Source organism: Pelecanus crispus, chromosome Z, assembly GCF_030463565.1.
Source record: "Pelecanus crispus isolate bPelCri1 chromosome Z, bPelCri1.pri, whole genome shotgun sequence".
Lineage (NCBI taxonomy): Eukaryota > Metazoa > Chordata > Aves > Pelecaniformes > Pelecanidae > Pelecanus > Pelecanus crispus.
In genome coordinates, this window is record NC_134676.1 from 85,746,278 (window position 1) to 85,759,049 (window position 12,772).

General features: G+C 47.6%; 1 protein-coding gene across 7 annotated transcripts in view; it reads right to left on the reverse strand.

Moving 5' to 3' along the window:
* Positions 1-12,772, reverse strand: part of PAX5 (paired box 5) — a 139,986-nt gene that overhangs the window by 77,475 nt on the left and 49,739 nt on the right. For all 7 annotated transcript variants that reach the window (XM_075726226.1, XM_075726225.1, XM_075726223.1 and 4 more), the window contains one exon: positions 10,451-10,626. In XM_075726226.1, the coding sequence (XP_075582341.1) occupies positions 10,451-10,626 (176 nt within the window). The remainder of the gene's footprint in view (positions 1-10,450; positions 10,627-12,772) is intronic.

A 12,772-nucleotide genomic window follows, 5' to 3' on the forward strand; every position in this document is an offset into this window, starting at 1 on the left:
CTCTCCTTCAGCTCTCAGGCAGAGTCCACTGTTTGACTGGCTGCTGTCTGTGACTTTTTCTGTAATGACAGACTTTCCGTTAGATGTCTGCTGGTGACATGAAACCTTGGAAGGAAGACCCTGCTAAAGACAAACATGTGGGTTTTTATTTAAAACTTGCTGATGTGATAGACCTGGTTTATCTCTCTAACTGAAAAAAATTAGCTATTTATCACAAAACACATGATGAACAAAGGGATACAATTACTCAAAGCCAGCTCCCAAATTGCAAGGAAATGTGGACACTTCTGGCAAAGACAAGAGGGGAAAGCTATTCTTAAATTTCCCACCTCTGTACTGGACTTACGGAAGCTGTGGCGAGTCTCCTGAAGATCACCCGCTCCCTTTGCAGGACTTTGTGTTCCTAGGCAACAAAGTTCCTTCGTTGTCACTAAGCTCCAGGTGTAAAGCTGGTGTAAAGTGGTGAGATGAAACTTGGTGACTGGCAAAGCAACCCCTGCCAGCGTTACCCAACAGAAATGGTGCTAATGTTGCAATTTCCAATCACTGTTTCCCCAGATCCTCAGGGAAAAAGCACACCACACTCCTCTTCAAAGGCATTTCAGTCCCTGAACAGCCCCCAGCCATGCCTCAATACCAGGGAGCTCGTCTGCCGTTGCAGGCACTGGACCTTGGCTCCCGCAGGCTCAGCCACGCATGTGTGCCGGAGCGCTGGGAGCATCGCCAGGACCCCGGGAGCAGCAGCTGGTGACACGCCAGCCACAGTGCCCTCGGCACTGCTGGCCGTGCTGCACATCACCGACACCCCTTCCGCACAAGCCTGTGCACAACCTGGGGAGCCTGCACAGGGCAAGAAACAGCCCCCACTGCATCCGTACAGAGCAAAGAGAAAAGAAACAAGGACAAAGGGGATGTCAGAGCTCCGGACCCAGCAAGGCTGGCCTTTCCTTTAACTTGAGAATTTGTATTTTCACATACGGTCATATCTGAGAGCAGTCAGGAGGAAAAAAGGGGCTGTTAAAACCCAGGGATGCACTGCAATTCCTGAAGGCATTGTCTACCTTGGTATTTTGAGATTCGCCCTCCCTGCTGGAGCAAGGGGAGGAGGAAACAAGGACTCCTTGGGGTAGGAAATGGACCCACACTCTGCCCCGCCCTGAGCCAGACGTGGCCCCCAGGCAAAGCCATGCGAGCAGGGGGACAACCCCCAGCAAGCGCAACGCAGCAGACTCGGAGGGCAGCAGCATCAGCATAAACGCAGACCATCACTGTGGCTTCTCCAATGAAGTAACAGGCACTGGGAGAGCTCTAGTCTTTCAAATACACCCTGAAATCCCTGAGACCCGGGCACTGGTGCTCTCCCATAGCTTGGTTTGATTGCACTGATTTGGCCACATGTTGCTGGAAGGAAAGGGAATAAGCAGGCATGGCCCAATGGCGCTTTGTATTTGCTTTTTGATCTGTTTCTTCCGACTCTGACTCACTGCAGCCTGGTTGAGACACAGAGACCCAGAAGGACAAGAAGCAGCCTGTGGGTTTCGTTACATGACAACAAGTAACTCTACACTTTGCCAGCACAGCAGTGTCAGTGCAGTGAAACCCCGGCTCCATCTTCCGGCAGCAGCTTCTCTTCAGCAGGGCAGCGCTGCTGGGGTATTGCACACTGGGCACTGCAGACCCTTGGAAATGTTCCCTATCGTCTTTTGGAAAATTTTGCAGGAGAAATCCTGACCCCAGGCTGCCCATCGTTTCCAGACAAAGTGTGAAAACCAGTCACCACCTGCCCCCCCATGGGGAGGGATCCACCAGAAGGGGCATCGACCTCAGGAGGGGGTACAGTGTATCCCCAGGCCTGTCTCGGCATGACAGAGGGCACCCCTTGGGTTATCCCACCTGTGTTTCTTCCTACTTCTTTTGCTTACTCAAAGACAGGATGTTTCAATTCCAGCCCCTGCTCACACAGACACCCCACATGTCCATGCAAGCTGCAGGGTGCTCTTTGCAAAGATGATGCTGATACAGAAAGATATTAGCAGGATACATGGCTCCTGTCATGGTGCTTCCTCAGAAAACTCCCCACTGTCACACAAAATACCAGATGTCATGCAACACAGTCTGACTGTCACCACCCAACACGACATCTCACAGCAAGGCAGCACACACAGGGAATTTTGTGCACTCTTCAGAAGCTCGTGCACAAAAAACTGCTTTTAAGGGAGGGCAGAGAGGCAAGGATGCAAATGGGAAGCGTTGGCCCAAAGAACTGTGCTTTCTACTCATAAAAATTGTTTTTCAGCAGGAAGAAACACATGGCAGGGTTCTCTTCTCCTTCTTGACCCTAAAAGCTGAGCCAAATGAGAAGGTGGTGTATCCCCTTCCTCAGCAGCACGATGGAAGGATGGAGGGCTCAGACGTGAGACTGTCCCGAGGAGGCTTCAGCCTCTCTGCAGCACCATGGAGAAGTCACTGCATATGGCTGCTCTCTCTTGACCTGCACTGCAGGTGAAACTGCTTTCCTCTCCCCAGCCATTACTTGTCTTCTTCATCTGGACAGCAAGACCTTTGGGGACATCACTCTCCCCTAGACAGCCAGTGCACAAAGCTCTTAGCCCTGTGCTGCCTGTTGGGTCCTCCCAGTACCACTGTAATGCAAATAAGCAATAATCACAGTGATGGTGAACAGGAATAGGGATTCTAGACAAAGTCTCACATGCTGAAGGCTCAGCCTCCAGAAGCCAAGGGCAGTTCAGAGCTCTGATGTCCCCAGAGCATCCAGTGGACCCGGCAGATGGAGGAGCTCTACCTGACACCTCTGCAGAATAACCCTGTTATTTTGCCAGGAGCTGATGGCTCCCCATGAACCAGAGGCTGCGGTTAGCAGCATCATCTCAGGGCTTGAAGGGCTTTGTGGACAGAGCAGCTCTTGAGCAGCCACCTCATGCAGGGAAAATGGGGGTAAGTGCAGCTGTTGTCTCCAAAGAGCTGCTGCTCCTTCCCAGTGAAACTCCCAGTGTTAGAACCAAGCACTGGTCCTCTCCAGCTTTTCTTAACCTCTTTAAACTTTGCCATTATTTAGATGTACTACTCAGCAAGAAAAAATATTGTCAGCCTGAGATACCCTTCTGAGTAGCCTCTGACTCCCTCAAAGGACACTCTCGCCGTCTCTGCTGCCTGTGTTAATCACCAGCCAGCAGAGACAGGCAGCACCAGGAGTGAGTACATCTCCGCAAGCACCCCGTTCCTAAACCATGCAAGCACCCTGTCGATGGCTTATCTTGCAGATCAGCAGCAAAGTCCCAGACCCAGGAAATCAACAGAACAACTGCGGCAAAGGGCCGGCACCATATCCCACCAAGTGGCAAGAGTACAGCAGGGTCACCCCAGAGGGGGAGAGTGCCGAAATCCCCTCCAGCCCCCAGCAAGCTCCAACTCCTACACCTGCACGTGGGGACACCACACCCCTCTCCCACCCGAGCAGAGCAAAGGCAGACGGGCAGGTGGCGAGCGGCCGAGCCGTGGCTGCCCTGGCCCACATTGCTGCCTGGGAGGGGATGCGTTCCCTTATGGATGGTGAGGGAAGGAGGGAGCTCTGCACAGTTTAACCCCCCTCAGCCCCCGCACGGGGCGGGGGTCACGGGCGCCCACGGTGCTCCCAGCTGCCGTCCCTCTGCCACCCTGCCCGCCCAGACCCCGCGCCCTTTCCATTCGGTAGGGGTATTGATCTGCTGGCAGCAATGGGCTGGATAATTAGCCAGGAATTAGGGTTTCTATTACAGCCAGGAGGCTGCCCCAGCTGATTTATCACCTGAATAATTTACTGTGATTGAAAGGAAATTAAAATGAACTCCATTTGACAACTGTGCGCTTTTATGGGCTTTAGTGAAGACTCAAAAGCCAAATTAATAGCCTGGTGTTGTTTAATAGTCTACTGAGAGTAAATATGGGAAGGTTTTTCCTCTCCTGATGTGCTCTCTTAGGCTGGATTTTAGAGTTGGGTTTTTTCCCCTCCCACCAATAAGGCCACAGACTGGATCAGAGGAGCTTTCAGATGAAGAAGCGCAGATGTAAAAACCCCAGAAGCACCCTTGCTCCATGCTCCTCTCCGCACTGCCAACGCTTGCCCTCACCTGCCCATTTCTGCAGGCCAAGAGGCCACAGTGCTGGCAAAATGTGGGCAAGCAGGCAGCACCCGCTGGCTGCTCCCAGACAGCACCAGCACCAGCACCAGCAGCCGGGGCAGCCCACCCAGCTGCAGACCCTGGCCAACCTCCACTGGTGCAGGACGAGAGACTGGCTGCCAACGGGGCAGTGATGTGGGATGGCACGGGGGTAACGCAGCCACCCACAAACCTGCCCCGTGCCCTGCGACCCCCGATCACTGTGTCCACCCACCACGACCCCAGCGGAGCCGAGGCTGCGTTCCACCGTGGCGCAGGGTGCCGAGCCCAGCGCAGGCATGCCTTCGCACCCAGCTGCCTGCCGGACTCCTGCCTGCACACAAGGAGCTGTCTGCAGAGCTAGCAGATCAATGCTGAACTCCACTTTTCCTTTTCCCTTGTCTTTTTGCTTTTTTTTTTTTTCCAATTTTAGCGTTTGTGTCCATTTCTTGAGTCATGTGTTGTTGTCTTGTTTTCCTTTTTAACTTGCTCTTCATTTACCACACCTTCTCACACAAGCCAGGGGCAAGAGTTTGCATTTACATGCTCAAATCACTTCTGTAACTGGCAGATCAAGAAAATATTTGACTCTGGACGTTCAAATACAGCCATGAGTTAGTGTCATAATTTTCACTGTTACTGGCCAACACAGAGTCACAGAGTTTTGGGAAGATACAAGCACATAGTAGCTCTGCATTTCTCATTGCAAGCCTCAGGGTATTTTAAGAAGATCCTCAGCAGTCACTGTCCACCCAAAGGTGGTATCCTTCAGGAAAAAACATTCACACAAACAGGAAAATTAGTCACACTTTCTGGCTCTAACTGACTTTTTCTGACTTTTCTTTTATCTGACATATTTCTGACTTTTCCCTGTTACTCCTAAGATCAAACCCCAACATTGTAAGGAGGACTGTACATCTCTGCACTCTCAGGAGCTGTGTTCCTGTGGACACACCACCCGACACAGCTCCTTGCAGTGAAAACCAAACTTTCGTTTTTCCAAGCTGGCAAATACTTGGCCAGATAAAAGCAAAACTTGAGGATTTTCAAAAGGACTTACGCCCCTCTCTTGGTCAGTTCAGAGAACTCCTTCACTGCAATGCTCTCTGAAACAGAGGGCAATTGGGTTTTAACTTGGTGTGATTTTTCCAATTTTTTTCAACTAATTAGTAATTTTGGGGGGTTCATTAGTTACCCAGATTTCATCTGGCTGTGCTTATCTCCAGATCCAAACTTATCTGCACTGCATGTCATGAATAAACATGTTAGTGCACATTTGCCAGGTTACTGGTTTCTACCTTAGCCCAGAATATCTACATTTTATCCAGAAAATAATCCAAGAAGCAATATTCTGTATAGTTCTAGCTAAAATTAATGGAAAAGCATCAGCAAGGGCCTGGGAATTATCTGCTATTAGCAGCAAGCAGTTCTCTTCTAAGTCGGTGACCTACATAGTGTTGAATCTGGTCACATCATGTTATGCCTCATTATGGCCCTGATCTAAAGTCTATTGAAGTCAATAGAAATATTCCTCTTGGCTTCAATGAGTTTTCGATTGGACCCATGTGTGAAGCTGAAAATACAAGAGAATCCATTTCTGTTGTGGACAGAAATCCAGCATAGATAATTCTCCTCTTTATTCTGAGGAAATTAATGCACTGCCTCTCCTGTCGAGCCAATCTTGCTGTATATCCTTCATACCACAGTTTTCCCCTGTAGAGGCATTAATCCCACTCTCACAGAAACCAAAAGCACATCAGTCCATGAGCCCCACACATGCTCCCTGAGCCCATCCAGCCTCCTGTGACTGAAGGCCCCCAGCCTGCAGCTGCCTCCCTGGTCTTGATCTCCAGGAACACCTCCTGTCCGTGCTTTAACTGGCGAATGCATTTGAGTCAATGGTTCACACCAGCCATGCTGCGGGCTTGGACACTCCAAGACAGCTTCCCCAGGAAGCTGGGGAGACCTCCTCCATCCTTCTGGCTGTAATCAGGAGAAGCCACTGGAGGACAGTTGGCCTCATGGCCATAGAGAGGGCTTTGCTGAGTACAGCCAGCACCTCCAGTTCCTCCAGCTGGGTGCTCCCTATAGACTAGGCACTGGAAAATTACACCACTCAGTGTAGCAGCTCTGTTCATAGGAAGGACACAGGATGAGTGCCAGTTCTGGATAAAATCTGAATTGCTGGTGCAGTGACCACGAACAGTGGGGTTCTGCCTGTGTCAGGGGCGAGGTGGGAGTACGGTGCTCCGCCACGGACATAGCTGTACAGGACAACTCCAGGGCAGGCAGGCAAAAGCTCCTCCTTGTGTCAGTACAGCTTTACTCCAAGGGAAGTCTGGATGTCAGCTGTCCAAGCAATGTGAACAGCCTTCCCCGTGGGCAGTGGGACTGCACTTCAGAGCCAACAGAGCAGGGAGCAGCAGGGCCTGTCCCCACACACATCAACAGGCACTGAGAGGAGAACAGGAGCTGCTGCCAGTCCAGAAGGCAGACACTGTGAAGGCTTTCCTTCTTCGGGACCTGAGGATTACGTGACATTCATGCCATAGGCTTTGTCCCGGCCGATGAAAGAGCTGCAAGGTGCTGCTGGCCAGCAGCCATGAGCAGAACAGCAGTGCAATGGTGGTGTTGCAAACACATCACTATGTGCATTTCAAAATCCATGCCCAGAAATGCATGAAATCAGTTTTCTGTGAACATTTGCAGCCAGTGCAAATCGATCACAGGTTGTTTGCAAAAACTGAGCACAAATGGCACAAACGTGAGGGAAAGGCATTCATTTTATACATGGATTCTTGTTTATAGCAGGTTTCTGTCGGGGGGGGAGGCAGGCCAGGGTGCTTCTAGAGTACTGACTTTATGCCTTGGTTCCTCCCCCATAACCTACAGACATGAGAGGACTAGACTCCATTTGCACAGCCAACCCTCAGCCTCAGGCTTCCCAGCTTCCAGCTGCTGGACTTCACCTGCCATTGAACATTTCTTATGCTTTACATGTGCAGGCATCACATACCTGTGCTGTAGATTACACACCTATGCATGCACAGCTGCACTGCCAGGCATTAGGTGGCAAAATGAGGCACATAACAGGAGATGCCTTGCGTCTGCCCCCCCAATATACACAGTCTGACACAGTCTTTAATTATACAAGCCCATGGTGGAATCCCTGACTCACCCAGTGCATGCAATGGGCACTGTTTCTGAACAAGGGACTGTCCGGTATTTTATTTTCCTGTCATTGTCCAGCAGTTGCCTTCTCTCTCAGCATTGTATGACCCCTTCCCCAAAGACAAGTATTCATTCCCTGTGGGTCTCTCTATAGAAGCCACAGCTTACAACAGATGTGAAAGCTCAGATGATGCTTGTCGAGAGCACAACATATTTTGAGGTGACAAATCACTTATGAGTCTCTGTTTTATACAGGTGAACTGAGGAAAACATTAAAGATGGCAAAGTAAAGGAAATTGACTGGAAGCACTCAAAGTAAAGGGGTTTGGCAGCAGTGAGCAAGCACTCCCAAAGAGCCCATCAACACGTCTACCTACATGAGGGTCAATGCACGCTTTCCAACAGGCAAGCCCAAATTTTGTCCAGAAAATGCATCTGGAGGACTTTGGGCAGCTGGAGCCAGCCTTCAGCTGCAGACTGAGCACGCTGAGGTTGCAAACGCTTTGCTGTGCAGAAGGGACCTGTCCCCCCATGCCACAACTCACTGTGACCAAGAGACTGATCCCAGCACACAAGCAATGAGGGAGACTTAGAGAGGAGCCACAAAATGGAGAGAAAAAGGAATCTCCTTGTCTAGAGAACAGCAATTCTTCCAGTAAAATACCTGGACCCCTCTGCAGGTGAACAGTGCAGGGACATCGACAAGTTTTTGAGCCCAAGTAAGATTAGTGATATTCAGCTGGCTGCTACTGGACCATGTTTCTAACAAAATAGATAAGCAGTGGGTCAACAGATCCTATTAGACTTCTCCCCACATCTTGCCTCTATGGGGAGGAGCATCTTCTCTGTCTTTTCCTCTATAGAAATAGCTCAGGACTCCACACATCCATTTCCAACTTAGCTCCTAATGCATGGCTCTGGGCTCAGTGGCACTCTGGGCAGCCAGATGCCAGACGCAGGTCTTGGTTTACTACAACAATCTATTGAAGGGACAACTCTGGTTTTCCAAGTCACATCATTAATATTCTCAGGATTTTCTTTCTCATTGATTTCTCTGGCCTTACTAATTGGTCCAGACAGCTTCTCCACTTTGGTTAAGCATCATGAAAGCTTTGCTTGACTCATCAAAGAGGTAAAACATGACTGCTTCGGTAAGCAGTGGAGTTCATGCTGCATCCTTGTGAACCAGAGCTAATCATACAGATCACATGCGTTCATGTTGAAAGTTACACTTTACAAGCCACCAGAAAGAAGCAGCCAAGCCCAAACAGACACGAACCCTTAATTCCAAGAGCAATCGACAATGCTCCAACCTACATAAAAGCAAACAACAACAAACTCCATTTGTAATTAAACTTAAAAATGCCTAGACAAGACGATTCTGCTAAGCACCTTTTGTACATCATAATATCACATTTCTCAGCATCTGTTTGACTTCCCAGAGCATGCAGAGGGTACCCTGTTAACCAAATTAATAGGAGCGTATCTCCAATCTTAACTCTCTGTCAGCACAGCCATTCCAGTCACAGCTGCTTACATGGACCCAGGAAGATCCTTGCTCCACCAACAGCCGAATAACCCATATTTGACAATCGGGATAATACTTCAGCAATATCCTCATTCAGTTCTCCCATTCTTCCTATTAAACCAGCAGCAGTTTATCTCTGGATACATGTTCAGTGCTGGAATGTCTCCCTTGAGCTACAGTGACATGACTCAGACTTCAGAACACAGAAATGAAGAAATGATCCTCTTCCGTCACCACTCTCTTCATAATGACATTTTTTGGTGTATAAAAGTTAGAGAGGGACAGATCTAACACCTCACAACTTCTAAATGACCAACACTGAAAAGGCTGGCTGCAGGAGTGGGCGCAGTGCCTGTCCTCTCCAGTATCACCCGTGTTCAGATGGGATAACCACCATCTAGTGGTACGTGAAGGCCATTTCACCTTCCAGAGACACCGCTTGTTTGGCTTTCCTAACGAGTTTTTAAAAAAACCAGATTGACCCCAGCATCTTCCCCATCTTTTACCAGCTTCACTTCAGATCTGCAGAGTTCCTCAGCAAATACAAACCATGGAAACCACAAAACCAGCAGAAGCTGGTGAAAAGCAAATGGGTCTATGAATGAAATAAGTAATGACAGATGTGAGCTTAAAGGCATGAGAAATTTCTACTCTACCATATGACTTTCAGCATAAGTAAGCAATTTTTCAAAAAACTTATACCGATACATATTCCTTAACTGGAGTCACGAGGGTAGTAGGCTGCCATGAGATAATCTCCAGTGGCCCTCTAATGTATAGATTCCTCCAAGGGAAATGAGTGGTTGTCTGCAGTTTGAGAAGTCCATCCACCTTGCTAAAAAGCAGGTCTAATATTAAGAACACTGAAGATTAATGGCCAAATACATCATTAAGTAGCAAGCTAGACCAATAGTGCTGCTGACAGCAGTATATTCATTTCCACCTCCCTCTCAGCAGCTAAATTAAAGGCTGCCGCCCAAGAAGAAGAACACAGAGAGACACAGCTCATCAGTTTTTGCATATGCTTCTGTATTGCGCCTGCAAAAATGGAACTTTCCCAAAAAATTAGTGCCAAGTCCTTCTCAAACACACTGCTAATCTGTAGGTGCAACTAATTTACCTTCACATACTAATTGGGTGTTTCTCTCAGCAAATGGCCAATTACATGCCTAATAAGCCATTTCTGGACACAAAAATCTATTTTGTGTGCACAATCATGCTAACTATGAACCAAAATCAGGCGTTGGGTTTTGCAAGTCTTCTCATTGTTACCTATGCATAGCCTGCTTTTGATCTAACAAAAGCATCAGAAGCTGTGATGCTCTTTAAGCACTCATTTCATGTAACTGGCCCAGATCAGGTGTAATTTCATACCCAAACACTTGCTAATGTTTACACAACAAGTGTTTTCCTTCCTTTTTTAATACTCAGTCTTCTGTAGCTAACATGCACTTGGCTGAAAAGCTTGATACAAAACCTGTTTCTCCATGTTTTTCTACTGAGACTCTGAGTCAAAGTGTTTGGTGATGTCCACCAGGTAGACCTCTGCTAGCAGAAAGCATATCAGGAAAACACTGAATGTTTGCAATAGTACCTGCTCTGGTTTGATGGGCTCAGTTGTTGTGAAAATGTCAGAATAATGTTGCCTCTCGAAGACTCGATCCAACACTTCTAGCTGCTGCTGGGTGAAAAGGTCTCCTCGCATCTGTTTCCGAAGAAAATCTCTTCCTGGGAGAGAATGGCCATTTGATACTGGAGACTCCTGAATACCTTTCAAAGAGGAGAGAGAAGACAGAGAGAGAATAAATAGGTATCACAATGATGAGACCTACAGAAGAATGTCTCATTTTATCCCTTGCACAGATGGGAGTACCCGTACGGTGACACCATGAGGACTCTTTGATAGGTTATAAGCAAGATGCATATCGTCAGAAGATACGCTGACCAGTCTCCCGTTACAGCCAACACTCAACACAATTTACCAACAATGCTTTCACATATAATTTAAAGGCAGGACAAAGCATAATGGTCACGTCTTTGCTAGCATCACTTTTACTGCACCACCTGAGACCTGTCTAGTTCATGGTCTGCATGCAGGAGGATGCAGGAGGATAAATACACCACCTGATGCTACAGTCACAGTCAACTTCATTCAGCTCCAGCAGATCCACTTTGCCCAGTCACTGCCCATACATTTCACCCCCTTCCTGCAGTACCTCAAGTCTTGCTTAGCTCCATCCCATGCTGAGCTGAGCTATGGTGTGCTCGTGTTGGGAAGCAAGAACTCTCTGTCTAGCACCCACTGGCAGCAGCTGGCCAGACAACCTCCAAAACACAGGCACTACCTGTGCCATACTGAGACGGGATGTCCCTGGGGCTCAAAGTTACCACTGCAACACCCTCAGCAAAGCCTGATCCAGTGCACGCTCCTGGCACTGCAATTTTACCTTGTATTTCTTAAGCTTATTGGTATGATGAAAGCCTGGGCTCCAAGGCACATTTTTCTCTCTCTCCCTGTTGGCAGAGATTTTTAGCAGAAGTGACTGCCATGGCTGAAAAGCCATGAGACAAGTTTAAGAAATGTTTAGATTGGCAGTTCAAAAAGACTTCTGCAATACAGGGGCTTGTTTCAATTTGCTTTTTGCAGATTCACAGTGGTTTTCTACTTTTCTTTCACCTGTCAGTGATAGAAATGTATCTTTTATGCACTGAAAGCTGAGGTCTGCAGTATTCCCAGGACTCCAGGAGGTGGAACTCCAAGAACAACAGTAAATATCAGATTTCTTCTCCAGATGGCAACACCACACTAGACACGGGGAGGAAACGTTTTAAAAATAGAATCTTGCTGCCAAGATAGTTTTGAGGACCAGAATTCAAATGCATCCTTAACAACAAGATTTCCACAAGTGTTGCAGTGGCTTACTGTCCAAGTAGTCTGCAAAGGAGTAACATCACTCAGTCCTTTTCTGGTAGATTCTGCATCAAGTTTTTTAACAGCAAGGATCAGAGGCAATCTGTGTAAAGACACCCTGCTGCTGTAGAGACCATTTCTGTCCCCAGACATGTGCTGGCCATCAGTAACATGGCTGATGCCCAGTGGACAAGATTTTTCACAAAGGACTATTGATTTGAGATCATCCTCCAGCACAGCTGGATTTTGCAGAAAATGCTGTGTAGCCAGAAAACCAGGCTCTTTTAAGACAGATCTCTCAAACTGGGGGACCAACTCACAGAAATACTTTTTCAAGCTAGGACGCTCTCTGTAACAAACTGCTTATACTGAACAGGCATTTGATGTTAGCAATTAATGCTGGAAACTTCCTTCTAAATTTTAGTTCAGCAATTTAGGCAACAACAGCTTTATATTTGCCTGTTTAGACGAAGTCATGCAACTTAAACCAAGAGTAGACAATGCTGGCTTTTGTAAAGTGCAAGCATCAGTTTATCCCACACAGGGAAAAAAACCCCGAACCTGTCCTCTGAACAGAAAATCTAAGCATGTGAAAAAATACAAAGGGATATAAGAGAGCAGTGTATCTTTAAATCTTTTTTTTTTTTTTACTATTCTAAATCAAATAATATCTAATAGACCTAGTGCTGAGTTTAGTCAACCATGGCTTATAAAATTAAAATTCTGGTTGCTAGCTGCATGGTAGCAAAAGGCCGGGGAGACCCTGTCTCTGGAGCACGGAAATGCTGGCTTTAAATTTCAGGTTAAACTAACGTTATTCACAATTTGGCATCAAAGTTAAACCTTTATGCAGTTTTGGTCTAAAGGGGATAATGAAAGGAAGTGAAATGATCCAAGACGTGGTATGACCTGGAAAACATTCTTGGCAATGCCAGTACAGTTTGTGCATTGTTTATACACCCAGAGATCAGGTGTATAATGAGACCCCATCATATTTAAATATGG